We start from the raw sequence: 16,500 nt of genomic DNA on the forward strand, positions 1-16,500 counted from the left end.
AGTCCGAAATCCGTAATATTGCTTCCTCAAGTGAAAAAGTAATCTTGTTTGATTGTCTAGAGAAATATGCACAGATTAAGCACTGTTTACAAGTAAAAAAAAAATGTCAGTGGATGTTAATGTGACAGGACAAAATGGGATTACTGGTAAAAATTTTATTATGGATTACAATGATGTTTTAATCAGCTGTTTGGACTCTCATTCTGATGGCACCCATTCACTGCAAAGGGTCCACTGGTGGGCAAGTGATGTAATGCTGAATTATTTTTAAATCCGTTCTGATGAAATAAACTCATTTACATCTTGGATAGGAAAGGACTGATATAAACGGATACATTTAGTAAAAAACTAATGTGTTGATACTTGCATACTTAAAATGTAAGTATGTGTGGCAATTGTACAGCCATCAAAGCTGCGTTGTATCTTAAATTATAAATAACAATAAATACAATAGGTGACTAGGAATATTTCTGGCTACACATAAGAAACAGAAGTTATTAAAAATGTGGATTGGACAAGGCAATGTAAACAAATTGAAGTTTTAATGAAGCAGTAATATGGGTTTTTGCAAGGAAGAGCAGACATAATTATATCACCCTGATTTGGATCATGAGATTAAAGGAGTAGTTCACATCCAGAACAATAATTTACAGATAATTTACTCCCCCTTCTCATCCAAATGTTCATGTCTTTCTTTCTTCAGTGGATAAGAAATGTGTCTTGAGGAAAACATTTCAGGATTTCTCTCTATATAATGGACTTCAATGGTGCCCCAAGTTTGAACATCGAAAATGCAGTTGAAATACAGCTTCGAAAGACTCTAAACGATCCCAGCCTAGGAAGATGGGTCTCATCTAGCAAAACGACCGGTCATTGTCGAAACAAACTGACAATTTAAATACTTTAACCTCAAACGCTTGTCTTGTCAACGTCTGGGTGGACAATTTTTTCCAGTTCCAAGCAGTTGGGGTATGTCGAAAAACTACCATCTCGTTTTTTCCCCTAACTTCAAAATTGTCCTACATCGCTGCAGACGTACCAATCCAGTGTTTACAAAATGAACATACAAAGAAGATCAAACGCCCTTTACAAAAAAAGGTAAAACAGCGATGTAGAACAATTTTGAAGTTGAAGAAGAAAACAAGATTGGAGTTTTTCGAAATACCCTAACTGTATTGATCCGGATCACACAGAGACGAGACAAGACAAGTGTTGGTTAAAAAGCATACAAATTGTCAATTTGTTTGGCTGGGATCATTTAGAGGCTTTTGAATGTGCATTCAAACTGCATTTTGGAAGTTCGAACACAGGGCACCATCGAAGTCCACTATAATATAATTTCTTTACGACTGAAGAAAGAAAGACATGACCATTTCAGCTGACAAAGGGGTGAGTAAATAATCTGTAAATATTTGTTCCAGAAGTGAACTACTCCTTTAAGAACTTGGATTAAGAAAAATCTGGTGTAAACATTAATGTTTGTTCATACAGTGTCAGCAGAAGTGCAGTTTTGTTTTTCTGTGTCCAGCACAGGAATGAACAAAAAACACAATCGATCAATGTCTCTGTGTGTTTTTGTATGTCCTTTTTCCACTATTTGTCTATCCATCAAGCATATTTTAGGTAAATACCAGGTCTTGATTTGTACAAAAAGATTTTTTTTTTTTATAAAAATACACCTAAAAAGTGCACAAAATGCAATTACTGCTAAATAAACACTTTGTTCCACAGTATTAAAAGGGACAGTTTACCAAAATGAAATGAAAATGACCCCATGATTTACTCAGCCTCAAGCCATTCTAGATGTATGTGATTTTCTGCTTACAGACGAATACAGTCAAAGTTATACTGAAAATGTCCTGCCTCCTCCAAGCTTTATAATGGCAGTGAATGGCTGTTGAGATTTTAATGTGAAATAAAATGCATCCATCCATCATAAAAAGTGCTTCACCTGGCTCCAGGGAGATAATAAAAGACTTCTGAAGCAAACTGATGCATTTGTGTAAGAAAAATATCTATATTTAAATCTTTATAAACCATAATCTTTAGCTTCTGCTAACTGTTGGAGCCATGTGGAGCACTTTAATCATGGGTAGATGCACTTTATTGGACTTCAAAATCTCAACAGCCATTCACTGCCATTACGAAGAGCCAGGACATTTCATTAATATAACTCAGACTGTATTTGTCTGAAAGAAGGAAGTCATATACACCTAGGATGTCTTGAGGGTGAGGTTTCATTTTTAGTTGAACTATCTCTTTAATAAATCTCTTCACATACTCATGATTTTTTCTTTAAGTGTCGTTCAGGTGGGCTGTTTGTCTGGATGGCTCTTGAGTTTGTGGAACTTGACGCTGTCGAGTTTCTCGAAGCGTTTGCCACAGTGTTCACACGTGTAGTTGAAATGCGCTTCAGATGTGTGTTTCCTCATGTGCCAGTTGAGTGACGCACGCTGTCGACACTGATACCCACATATCTCACATCTACAGGGAGAGTACAAAAAAAACACTTATGAAGTGACATTTGTGCTTAAATGAATCGTGGTTCTTGAGCTGAACTCACTGTAACGGCGTCTCTCCCGTGTGTGTTCGTCTGTGCACTTCTAAGTGATTCTTGCGTTTGAAAGACTTTCCACAGGTTTCACAGATAAAGTCTCGCACACCTGTGTGAGGGAATGTAGTTTTTTGATTAGTAAATAGAATTAGTTGATTAAAAACAAAACTAAAAACTCTTAAAAACACATTTTCATATTATATTACTTTTTACACCACCAGTCAAAAGTTTTTGAACCGTAAGATTTTTAAAGAATTCTCTTCTGCTCACCAAGCCTGCATTTATTTGATCCAAAGTACAGCAAAAGCAATAATATTGTGAAATACTTTTACTAGCAGATGAGTACACTTTTTTAAGATTATATGAAGAATAGGAAGATCATCATTTATTATAAAAAGCTTTTGTAACATTACACACTATGCCATTCAAAAGCTTGTATTTTTTTTACATATTTATACATTATTAATAATAATAATAATAATAATAATAATAATAATAAATGTTTTTTAAACAGCAAATCAAAACATTATTTGAATGATTTCTGAAGGATCATGTGACTGGAGAAAAATTCAGCTTTGAAATTAATATTTTAAAATATATTCAAGTAGAAAACATTATTTTAAATGGTAAAAATATTTCACACGTTTTCCTGCTTTTGCTGTAATTTGGATCACATAAATGCAGGCTTGGTGAGCAGAAGAGACTTTCTTAAACTAAAAAAATTATACTGTTCAAAAACTTTTGACTGGTATATTACATTACATATTATATTATAACTTAATGATTAATAATGAGTGCAATCCAGTGTTATTAATGAAAACTAAATCATTAATAAACTTTTTTGTAAATGGCTTGAAAGATTTTTTTTTAAACATTTTTGTAAAAAAAGAAAAACTGAAAAAAAAAAATACTTTTTGAAAAAAAGAAAAGAAAATTAATTACATACAAAAATACAAATTATATATCATTAGTGGATTAAAAAAAACAAAATCAAGCAATTAAAGTAAGACGTAAATATTTTTATATTATAGCTGTGATTAATAATGTGTGCATTTTAATGTCAGTCAGTGTCATCATGACAATTAAAATTAAAGCATTTTTATAAATGTCTTGAAACAATTTTGTACTAAAACATTTCCACAAACAAATAACAGATATTATATAAAGAATTGTATATAAAAAATAAGATCAATACAGATAAACTAAAATAAACAAATGAAATTCTGAATTCATTTCATACGACAGTGCATTCCAAAAGTTTAAAATTGTATAACCTGTCTTCAATAAATTGTAAAATTGTGTATGTATTGCAAATGTATTATGGCTGTGAGAAAAGCAATGATGGAAAAATATTTAAATGATATCAGTTAAAACATTAACTTTGACAGCCATAAACTAATAAAAATGGCAAAAACTCAACTATACAAAATAATTTTTAGTGAAAAGAGAAAATATAAAAACTGAAAAAAATTCAAAATAATAAAAACTATATCATTACAACTCTGATACTAAAATAACACTGGCACAAGCACATGTAAAATCTAATATGTCTGTACCTGAGTGTATAATCATGTGCCGATGAAGATGGTTGGACAGATAAAACTTCTTCCCGCAGCCTGGATGAGGACAGACTTTGGTGCGGCCCTTCCTGTGCACCAGGTTCACATGATTCTATCCAACGTACAAAAAAATCTTTAGAAATCATGATTTGACTTTTAACCAGAAGCAGACAGTCTGATTTTTAGCTGTACTTTACAACTTTTGCTGACAGAACAATACAAGCTCAACGAGATCCTGCACTTGAGTCTTGTGTTAGGATATTACTTTAACCTGATTTATGTAATACAAGTTACAAAATGTCTAAGAAATTAGCTGATACATATTTGTAATTAATTATGCATTTATTATCAGCCCTGCATCTTGACAAAAAATTCAGCAGGTTTGCAAAAGTAGACCAATATTAGCTAATTTGATGATGCTGATTTCAATATTTTCACTATATGACCCTGGACGACAAAACCAGGCTTAAGTATCACGGGTATATTTGTAGCAATAGCAAAAAACATTGTATGGGTCAAATTGATACATTTTTCTTTTATGCCAAAAATCACTAGGATAAAGATAACTTATTTTTTGATTAGTAATATGCATTGATAAGAACTTAATTTGGACAACTTTAAAGGCTATTTTCTCAATATTTTGATTTTGTTTGCACCCTCAGATTCCCGTATGTCTTTGTGGCAGTTTTCTGGTGATTAAGGCATAAAACCAGTCAAAATGCATACTGTAATGTGCAATCAGCACCTCAAAATTAGTCAGAAAAAAGCACTGGATTTCATTCAACATGATGCAGGTCAGCGTTATCAATGCGATTAATATCACAAACAAAAATTAACCAACTCTATAAATACTAAGCAGATTTCCATTCCAATGTTTACAATATCTAACCCACTCTGCAGGGGACATTTTATTTCCTGTTACTAAGGTGCAGCAAACAATTAAGAGGCATTAGAACATTTCCCTTGACCTAAAACAATAAAATGGACAAAGCGCCTGGCTGGTCAGGTTGACGTCAATGTATTTAACAGCATATAATTTTCCAGCTTCTATTTTTAACCGTTTGTGTTGTGGCATTGGTTTGTGCTTTCAGGGATTCTCTAGCCGCAGTCTCATTAGAAATGCATGACACACATGAGCTCACCTGGAAACTGCTAATGGCCACATACACCTGACTACAGCCTTCATACGGACAGTGAAACATCTTAAGCATGCCATCCGCCTCGATTACTGGACCCCGTCGGCTCCGTTTAGACCTGACACACAAACACACACCACTCAACTGAGACCAAATTGGTAAAGCATGACATACTGAAACATTGTGAGGATTATTAAGACTTATGCGGCTTAAAGGAGTAGTTCTCTTTCAGAACAAAAATGTACAGATAATGTACTCACCCCCTTGTCATCTAAGATGTTCATGTTTTTTTTCACTCGTAAATAAATAATGTTTTTTGAGGAAAACATTTCAGGATTTCTCTCCATATAATGGACTTCTATGGTGCCCCCGAGTTTGAATTTCCAAAATGCAGCTTCAAAGGGCTCTAAATGTTACCAGCCGAGAAAGAAGGGTCTTATCTAGTGAAACGATCAGTAATTTACTAAAAACATTTACAATTTATATACTTTCTAACCTCAAACGCTTGTCTTGCCTAGCTCTGCGTGTATTCCAGTTCATGACAGTTAGGGTAAAAACCTCCATCTCATTTTCTCCTCCAACATCAAAATTGTCCGACTTCGCTGCAAAAGTACCGACCCAGTGTTTACAAAGTGAGCGTGCAAAGAAGATCAAAACACCCTTTACAAAAAAAAAAGGTAAAACAGCGATGTAGGACAATTTTAACATTTTAAAAATGAGATGGGAGTTTTTCGATATACCCTAACTTTCGTGAACTGGAATACACAGAGTACACAAAAAGCTAGACAAGACTAGGATTTGAGATTAAAAAGTATATAAATTGTAATCTTTTTTTAAATAACCGATCGTTTGCTAAATAAGACCTTTCTTTCCTTGGCTGCGATCATTTAGAGCCCTTTGAAGCTGCATTTTAGAAGTTCAAACTCAAGGGGGTGAGTACATTGTAAATTTTTGTTCTGAAAGTGAACTACTTTAATTTAACGTCCTTTACTGAAATATGTAGTAGAAAACCTACTAAAGATTTACGTTATTTAAAAAAACATTGTTTTATTACTGCACTGTGGGGGGGGGGGGGGCATTATTTTTTATGAAAAATGGTTGCACTTGGTGAGCTACCGGCGCTACCTGTTGCTATTTTTACCACAACACAACTCGGAAAATAAAATACTGATACGATGCCACATGTTTCTGAGTTAAATTTTCAGTTGGAGGGCAACGAGAAGCGATGCAAGTCTTTACTGCTTTCCCAGCGATAGGAAAAAAAGGAAAAGAATGGAAAGATGCCTGTGAACGAATAAAACTTCCTAAAGACCTGCGTCTTTGTTCTCTCCACTTTAGCCCTGATGCCTTTGAGGCTTTTAGTAGACAACAGCTACTGAAAGAGCTTACAAATGGCAGAGACAAGAAACGCTAGATGCCATCCTGGCAGGATGTAAACATGCCAATGCTGGAGTTTTTTAGTGCAGATTTCACTTGATATCAGAGGGCGTTTAGAGTCTTTGTGGGGAAAAAAACCCCTAAAAACGATGGTACGGCATTTGGTTTAAGCTTAAAATCAGCAAGAAGTAGTGCCAGTAGCTCACAGAGTGCATCCATTTCATGCCACTGAAATAATGGCGCTCCCCATAGTCCAAAATATGTATAAAATGTTGTGAATTTTTTAAATAAAGTAAATCAACATGAACCAATCAGCTTGTGCCAAGTATAACTCTGTGATATCATCAGTTATGTTAATAATCCGTCAGCCTGCGTCATCTAGAGTTTGATGGCAGAACTAGGTATTAAAACATTTTAATTATTTCCATTGTTTAATCTGATGTGTTAGACGTCATGTACAAACCAAACCCAACCCAACTCAACAACAAAAAGCTGACAAATTACTTTCTGCAATTTTCCATCATAAAGAGTTGTTAAATTGGGAAATCAGGCATGTGAAAAGGTGTAACAGTTAATGGTTAAGGTGTGTACAAAATTAGGTCATTCAGAAGAGTCTTATGTCAGAGAATTTGAGTCAATATAAACTATTGATTTTTTTTTTTACAGTTTTTGAAAGAAGTCACTTAGGCTCACCAAAACTGCATTTATTTGTTTAGTAAAAACAGTAATATTGTAAAATATTATTAGACTTAAAAATATCCCTTTTCTATTTGAATATACTGTAAAATGTAAAATGTACAAAAAGCTGAATTTTCAGCATAATTACTCCAGGCTTCAGTGTCACAAGATCCTTCAGAAATGATTCTAATAAGCTGTTTTGATGCTCAAGAAACATTTTGTGCTGCTTATTATCTTTGTGGAAAATATGATACGTTTTATTTTTCAGGATTGTTTGATGAATATAAAGTTCAAAAGAACAGCATTTATCTAAAACAGAAATCTTTTGTAATTTTTGATCAATTTAAAACACCCTTGCTGAATAAAAAGTGTGATTTTCTTAAAAATAAAATAAAATCTTGCTGACACCTTGAGTCAAATGGTGAGTTTTAAATGGTGGAGTATCAGATGAAAAGAAAAATATCTACATATACAAACTGTGGCTACTGTGAAAAACTATAGGTCCACATTGACTGACCTACTGAGAGACTGCTGAAGCTCTTTCGAACAGTGCGTTTCTTCACTGGGATCCAATAACCGCTTCTCAGCCAGATCTGGAATCATTAAACATCAACAGATTGTCTTCAGGACATGATTTTTTTAAAGGGCAACATCTTAAAAATAGCGCATATTACTGAAACTAGTTAAACTGACACTAAACTCATAAGGAAGTAGTTAAAAGTGGTTAAATTGTTTCAAAGCACACATTATGACTGATTTATGAGTCACGTTAAAGAGCTGAAACACAGGACAGGTCAAAACAGTGGCCATTGACGAGAGTGATTTCAGGGAAACCAATACCAGTGGTGGGACGTGAGCTGGCTCCGGACTGACACATCTGATTGTACGACACGTCCCCGATCAGCGTACATGTGACCTCTTCAACATCACCGCCACCCACGTTCAGCTGAATGCCTTCAGACGTCAGAGCCTCGTAACTGGGACCCGTAATTATGATCAGCTGCGGGAAGGTCAGAGGGGGGAGAAAATTAGGTAATTAGGTAATCCAAAAAGATTAGAATTGGTCAAAGTTTGGGAATTCTGTGTAAAACGAATTAATTTCTTTCCTCTGCTGAACACAAAAATTAAATATCCTGAACAATCAGTGGTACAATCAAGTAAAAAAAGACTAAAAAAGTATCATAAAAACAGTCCATAAAACTTTTTTCCCCGGATATAACGGTCTTTTCCGAAGTCATATGATAGCGGTATGACAAACAGTTCAAATTTAAGCTTTTTCAAGTCATGTTTTATTGGATTTTTTGCAGTTTTACTACCTATGAAACATATTTACAGATTTTTATAACATTTTATAGATTTAATGAATGTACATGTCAGCAGACAATTGTGAGAAATGCATTTCTGTTTAAAATATTTAACACATTGACAGCCATAAAGCACTAAAACTTAGAAATTAGAAAACCACTGAAAAACTCAACTAACACTGCAGCTAGAGAAAACAAAAGAACAATATTCAAAAGCTCTGAATTGTACATTTATGTAAATTGGAAAGGCTTAATTTTAATCTTCTAATACAATTACAGTTTTATTACAATTTAATTGTATTTTTATGGTGCTTTTTGTAGTTTGATAAACTGCTAAACTAACAAAATAAAACTGCAAATTACCATTCATTTATTTTGGTTTGGTTTAGAACACAATAATAACAATTTAATAAAGGCTTAATAAATTGAAAATATCACTATACAGCTATGAGAAATGCAATTCTGTTAAACAGAAGGAGAAGGAGAAGAACAATAGCGTGCAGTAAACGGTAAAACTGTTTATGCTACAAACCAGTGTGTTCATAATTAAGATAATACATTTAAATAATATGGTAAGACATACCAATTTGCAATATCAAGCAGCAAACTAGCCGTTTTGTACAGCTAAAAATAGCTGGATGTGGATGAGACTGGAAGCCAAACCCATAAAATATACCCACTCTTACGGGAAGAATAAAGTGGATACATCAGATATGCAAATGGTCACCTGGATGTTCCCTTTCCATAGGGGACTTATTTACATGTCAATAAGGAAGCAATAAGGAACTTGTGTGACTCACAATGCAACACTAGAAAACACCTTAACTGTAAAACAGCTTTGAGCAGCATCATACTGTTTAATGCATACCGTCCAGAATGTGCTTTATACTGCTAGTATGTGAAACTAAGCACATTATGCAATAATTTTAAACTTCAGTAGTCATGTCCAGTAAAAGGCATCCAGTTATCAACAGAAATTAAAAAATAGTTTCGCATTTTTAGTCCACCTGCATGTAAAAATCTAATTTCTGTTGATATTGCTGCTTATATTACTTCCGTTTTATACATAACATGAAATGGATGGTGAAGTTGTGCCCATTTCACTTTTTGGTGACTAAACTAAACTAAAATATTTTTTGCAATTCTTTTTGTAATTTGTAACTTTAAATTTAAATTAACATAAACTAAAGCAACTACAACAAATACAACATATTAATACTTTTTCAAATTTGAATAACACGTAAATAAAGGCTTTTAAATATTTTATTTTTTATTTTTCAGCATGAAATTTAGAAATAGTAAACAGTAAAAAGTAGTATGCTATTTGCAGCAGTATTTCTTAGAGACTAGGAATTTAATTAAATATTGAAGTGTTTATACAAATGTTATAAAACTTATATTTATAACAAAAATAAAAAAATAAAAAAGTTACAATAAAGTTTACACTAGTCTTACTTTAGTACAATTAATAAACTATTCTAGTTTTCGATAATGATTTGAATTAGATTTTAATTTAATTTTACATTTACTTAATTTGTAGTGTTTTTTGTTATTATTATTATTATTATTATTATTTATTTTTTCAATGTCTGTATAGTTTTTATTAATTTATTTGTTTTTTTAGTTGATGTTCAGTTAATTTCAGTTAATGTTTTATTTTAAATAAAGATTTTTTATGGTATCATTTTTTTTAACTATTAGAAATTGAAATGTTTTTTTTTATGTGATCAAAAATACAGGAAAAAAGTAATATTATGAAATATTATTGCAATTTAATATAACAGTTTTAATATACTTTTATATAGAGTGTGACATGATCCTTCATAAATCATTCTAATATACTCTTTTCTAATAATATATGCCTTTACTATCACTTTTTTTTAATCAATTTAACACATCCTTGCTGAATAAAAGTATTAATTTCCTTCAAAAAAAAAGAAAGAAAAAAATGACTGACCCCAAAAATTGTATATTATTACAAAACATTTTCATTAAAAAATAACAGCAGTTTTGTTTAATGTTTTATTCATCAAAGAATCCTAAAAAAAGTATTCCAAAAAAAATATTCAATATTGATAAATCAGCATATTAGAATAATTTCTGAAGGATCATGAGACACTGAAGACTGGAGTAATGATCTCTGGTTTAATTTTAAACAGCTTTTCTAGTTGTTTGCAATGAATGTTTTTTTAAACACGTAATACATATATGCATCATTTTATTTAAAAGCATATTTTGTTTTATTTTACTCTTATGACCTCTTAGCGGGTCTCTTGTGATCACTTTGACCAACCTGAGATCCTTCCAATGTGGAACGCTGATCCGGCAGCTCACATCCACCCATCACCGTCTGCAGGTCCTGACTCTCAAACAGTTGTCCCTGTGCTGGGGCGGCCGCCAACGACGGGACGCTCTCCACCCCGCCTTCTCTAGAACAATTGACTCCATCCTCCCTCTCCTGCCTGTCAGTCAAGGGCGCTGTGACAACCACGCATTCGAAACTCTCCGTCAAGCCGCCTCCACCGTCTGCCTTCTCTAAAGTTCTGGAAGCATCCGTCTGCTCCCTGACAGGATCAGTCTCTCTTGCCACATCCTGACTCGAGGCTTTTCCATCGGACTCACCCAGGGTGGCCTGGGCTTCTCGATCCATGAGCACCTCCATCTCCCACTCGGCCTGGCTGGTCAGACAGCGCTCCGAGGCGGGGGGACTGCTGTGGGCCGCGGGGGATCCTGGGAGATCACTGAGGGATGTGCATGTCATCTGATGCTCCACATGGGAAGGATGATCATCATCTTCCAAGTCATTGATGCTGTCTGTAAGAGAATTCAATGTTGCATGTTAAAGGGGTCATGACATGAGAAATCAAATTTGCCTTGATCTTTTGGCATATAAGAGGTCTTTGTAACATTAAAACATCCTGCAAGTTTCATAGCTTAAAAGCTCCTTCTCATCATAAACAAAATATTTATTTAAATAAAGCTCAAAAACGGCTTGTTTGGATGTGAGATGCGAGATGACGTCACCTGGGCACAAACATTTCATAAACACTGCCTCCAGAGCAACAAATCAACGAATAGTCATCTTTTCACCATAGTGAGTGGATAGTTTATTTTAATGGCATCCCGGATCGGTCTGATGATTGTTTGGAGCATTTTGTTTTGTCAATGATGTACAGTGTCATGGAGAGTTCACAAAGAAACATTTGTTGAAAGGTGAAGCGGTACTTGATCTGACTGCAGCTGCATCACAAACGGTAAGTAAATTTCTTGATAAAACTTTTTTTTTTTTTTTTTTTTAAACAGTGGCTGATTACTGACAAGCCTTAAAAGACCTGCCCCTTAAAACAGGTTCATTTTAGACACAGGGTCAGAATGAGGGTTGAAAAAAATCATTTTTAGTGCAAAAAACGTTATTAACATTCTAAGCAAACCTCAAGGAACATATTAAACGAATAAAAAAACAAACATGTCATGAACCCTTTTAAATAAATATGACACAAAAATAGGGGTTAGTAAGCAGAAGAAAATAAAAAATGAATGTAATCATACAAATAATGAATAAAATCAATTTAAAATTAAAATAAAGAGAGCTTCACAAAAAAGCAAATATAATTAAATGTTAAAAGTATGAGGGTTTGAAGTTGATAAATTTAAAATAATGTGCAACAGTATCTTTTAGTCTTATTACTTTTATAATTAAAGTAAAATATTACACATAAATAATATGAATGATGATATAAATCATATATAAAAAGATACAAACATAAAAAGCTTAAATATTTTAGTTGTTTACTTGCATGCAGTGTTATTTTAGTATCACTGAAATAATATTTTGTAAGTATTTTGAATAGTAAGTTATTTTTGAATTTTCTATTTTCACGTTTTATTTTAAGGTTTTTGTGTTTTTTGCGTAATTTGTATTATTTTATTGTTTTTTTAATAGCATTTGTATAGTATTTACATAGTATGTATAGAATGTACGGTATTTACAGTATATAATATTTATTATTTGTTTTTATTATTTAGTTATAGTTATTTTAGTACTTCAACTAAACATTTTTTGTATTTAAAGTATTTATTTCATTATTAAAAATAACAAATAAAAAATAAATAAAATCGCCTCGTTTTTATGGTTTTAGTTTTAATTAATGATAATAACCCTGTTTCATGTCATGTTACCATTAACGATTATCAGAGACCTGTGGAAATGCAAATGTGTTGTTCATTTATTGAAGAAATTTGTTTACATTTATTTAATAATTTATTTTACATCTAAGGTTTTCGGGCTGATAAAAATTAGTTTGGGAAGCCCTACTACACGACATGAACACAGTGTAAGACTTTCATACCCTGCAGCTGTCCGTGGTTTTGCAGTCTACTCCTTTTGGTGTTGATACTCTCATTGACAGTAGCTTTCTTCTCCAGACGCCTGTCTTCTTCATCTTTCTCCATAACACTGTCCTCCATGTCTGACTCAGACTCGCCTCCTGCAGGCCAGGGCAGGTACTGCACAAACGAATGACCCGCCACACATTGCCACATCGCAGATGTAGATAAACCCACAGTGGGTTCGACCGCACGCAGCTCAGGCTCATGCTGGCACGACTGACAGTGACTTTGATACCAGCTCACCACAGCCTGCAAGCTGGTGGCAGACACCTTCTTCCCTGCATAAAGATGGAAATTAACAATTGTTTTTAAATTTGACAATAGTAAGAGCAGCAAATCAGCATATTAGAATGATTTCTGTAGGACCACGTGACATTAAAGACTGGAGTAATGATGCTGAAAATGTAGCTTTGCATCACAGGAATAAATTACATTTTAAAATGTATTCAAATAGAAAACAGCTATATTAAATTGTAATAATATTTAAAATTATATTACAGCATTTTTGATCAAATAAATGCAGTTTTACTAAGCATAAAATACTCAAAAACATCCCTAAACTTTTTTAACAATAATGTAGGGCCTATATTGTTAGAAAGGCTTAGGGAAACACTTTTTGATTATTAATTAGGCTAAATTATGCAAATATAAATATTACTCACCTTTTCTGTGACTGCTGCATTGTTCAGGAAGGTTGTTCTGCCTGTCCATCACGACACAAGACACATGTTACAACATTTCTGTTAAAAGAAAAGCTACATGCTACAAGCTGACTAAAGACCACAGCCTTCTATGGTTCTACTTTCATTGTATTGAAAATAGCTTTCTGCTAAATATCTTCTTTTTTTTTTTTTTTACAAGAAGGGTTTGGAAAAACACAAATTATTTTAGCCTAAATCACAAAGCCTGCATTCGTTTGATCCAAAGTACAGCAAAAAACAGAAAATGTATTTAAAATCATTGTTCTCTATTTGAAAATATATTTTCAAATTTAATGTATCCCTGTGAATTCAAAGCTGAATTTTTTAGCATCATTGCTCCAGCCACACAACCCATCAAAAACGTCCTAATATTCTGATTTGGTGCTCAAAAACATTATTATTGCGTTAAAAATAGCTAAGTAGAATTTTTTCAGGTTCCTCAGATAAATAAAAAGTTCAGAAGAACAGCATTTACCTGAAATAGAATTTTTTTGTAACATTATAAATGTCTTTATCATCACTTTTGATCGATTTAAAGCATCCTTGCTAAATAAAAGTAATAATTTCTAGAATGTCTTCCCCCATTATATTTACTTACAGCTTTTGAATGGTATACTGTATATAAATGTTACAAAAGCTTTTTATGCTGATCTTTGGATCTTTCTATTCATAATTATTAAAAAAATAGTAATAATAATAGTAAATGTTTCTTGAATAGCAAATCAGCATATTAGAATGATTTCTGAAGGATCATGTGACACTGAAGACTGGAGTAATGATGCTCAAATTTAGTGTAGATCACAGAAATAAATTACATTTTTATATATACTCAAATAGAAATCACTTTTTTTAATAGTAAAAACATTTCACAATTTTACTGTATTTTAAAATAATTAAATTTAGGCTTGGTGAGCAGAAGATACTTCTTTAAAAAAACATTACAAATCTTACGGTTCAAAATTTTTTGACTGGTAGTGTGTATATACATATAATACATGATACTTTAAGGTGCTTCAGAAAATATAATGGTACTATTATAGTACAGTATCTTTCAAAAAAATACTTGACAATAACATGATAATGCTTAGTACTTTATACATATAAATACACAAAAACCATGCAATAAATCAACAAGGTAGACCCTGAACAGCATCATGTTACCAAAGAACACTTGGAAGATATAAAAGATAAAGGAATTTTGATTTTGTTGTATCAGACAGGAATATTTGGGGTTTGGAAAAACGTAAATTATAAAGCCAGCATTTATTTGATTTAAAGCACAGCAAATACAATAAAATGTATTTAAAATAACTGTTCTCTATTTGAATATATATTTTAAAATGTAATAGTGAACAGCATTTATCTGAAATAAATATTTTTATAACATTATAAATGTCTTTATGATGACTTTTGATCAATTTAAAGTGTCCTTGCTAAATACAAGTAATAATTTCTAGATTATATTTTCCCCCCATTATATTGTCTCCAAGCTTTTGAATGGTTGAGTATATAAAGTTACAAAAGCTTTTTATTTAAGATAAATGCTGATCTTTGGATCTTTCTATTCTTCAAAGAATTCTGAAAAAATAATAACAATAATAAATGTTTCTTGAATAGCAAATAATTATATTAGAATGTTTTCTGAATCTGAAGGATCACGTGGACTGGAGTAATGATGCTGAAAATTCAGCTTTGCATTTCCGGAATAAATTACATTTTACAATATATTCAAACAGAAAGCTGTTATTTTACATAGTAAAAATATTTCACAATATTACTAAACTAGCTGTATTTTTTTATCAAATAAACGCAGGCATGGTGAGCAAAAGAGACTTCTTTAAAAAAACATTACTGTTCAAAAATGTTTGACTGGTAGCATGTGTGTGTATATCTGATGCTTCAGAAAATAAAATGGTACTATTATAGTACAGTATCTTTCTAAAAATGTAAATTAAAAATACATGGCAATAACATGATGCTTGGTACTTTATATATGTATATAAACAGAAACAATGCAATGCATCAATAAGGTAGACCTAAATCAATAAGGTAGACCAGCATCGGGTTGCCAAAGAACACTTGGAAGTTATAAAAGATAAAGGATTTTGATTTTGTTGTATCAGACAGGAATATTTGTGCACACAGTCCAAGCATGTATGCACTGCAATTATGCAACATACTGCACAGTGATTTGGATTGATGCATGATCAAATAGGGCGTTCATCATATCTGAATACATACTTGCCGTATTTCTGCTGGTATTTTTCTCCATATACGGAATTGAGCAGGATTAAATACTCGGCGAGACCCGCGTCGCTCAGGCTCGTCCGCCGGCGCAGCTCGCTCCAGACCTGATGCGCTTCTCCCAGATAAACCCGCCGCACATCGTACTTCTTCCGCGACTCGAGCCGTCGCTGAGCCCGGTCCGCGTCTGTCAGTCTCGGTCGACCCCTGCAGCGGCGTAAAATAGCTTTGATATGCTCTCCGGTGGCTTTGGAGTCTGTGTTTACCGCCGCCATGTTTCGCATCAGCTGTTGAGTTGTTATGTTTTGTCTTAAAGGGAAGTGCCGTGTGTGGCCTTAAAGGAAGTGGATTTTTTATTTATTTATTTAATTCCGCGTTTTATTTCAGCTAGATTTTTTAAGTCCAGATATTTTTTACGACGATGTCAATGCGCAAAATTTACAGTAAAATAATTTTTAAGCTTTTAAAAGGAGGATAATTGTGTGTATTTGAACCGACACTTGGATTCGACCAATCAACAGTGAGCACTCTTTGGCACTAGCCAATCAGATGCGTCGT

At 32.9% G+C, this 16,500-nt stretch overlaps 1 protein-coding gene across 1 annotated transcript; it reads right to left on the reverse strand.

Annotated features, from left to right (window-relative positions):
• Positions 1-277: 277 nt before the first annotated feature.
• znf653 (zinc finger protein 653) lies at positions 278-16,217 on the reverse strand. The gene is made up of 10 exons (XM_073827538.1): positions 15,940-16,217; positions 13,660-13,700; positions 12,958-13,275; positions 10,902-11,422; positions 8,145-8,304; positions 7,822-7,897; positions 5,256-5,367; positions 4,111-4,225; positions 2,564-2,663; positions 278-2,484 (listed from the first exon to the last, which is right to left on the reverse strand). Exons 1-10 carry the CDS (start codon positions 16,215-16,217, stop codon positions 2,307-2,309), a joined length of 1,899 nt encoding a protein of 632 aa, XP_073683639.1. The 3' UTR covers positions 278-2,306.
• Positions 16,218-16,500: the final 283 nt, after the last annotated feature.

This window comes from Garra rufa, chromosome 1 (genome assembly GCF_049309525.1).
Source record: "Garra rufa chromosome 1, GarRuf1.0, whole genome shotgun sequence".
Classification (NCBI taxonomy): Eukaryota; Metazoa; Chordata; class Actinopteri; order Cypriniformes; family Cyprinidae; genus Garra; species Garra rufa.

What these genes read in the sequence shown, in the direction of transcription:
- znf653 (XM_073827538.1), bottom strand. Translation starts at nt 16,217, where the DNA reads ATGGCGGCGGTAAACACAGACTCCAAAGCCACCGGAGAGCATATCAAA. An exon ending in CTTCAGCAGTCTCTCAGTAG is followed by an intron (nt 5,368 to 7,821) that starts GTCAGTCAATGT and finishes TTTGTGTGTCAG; the next exon opens with GTCTAAACGGAGCCGACGGG. An exon ending in GCACATGATTATACACTCAG is followed by an intron (nt 2,664 to 4,110) that starts GTACAGACATAT and finishes TCCCTCACACAG; the next exon opens with GTGTGCGAGACTTTATCTGT.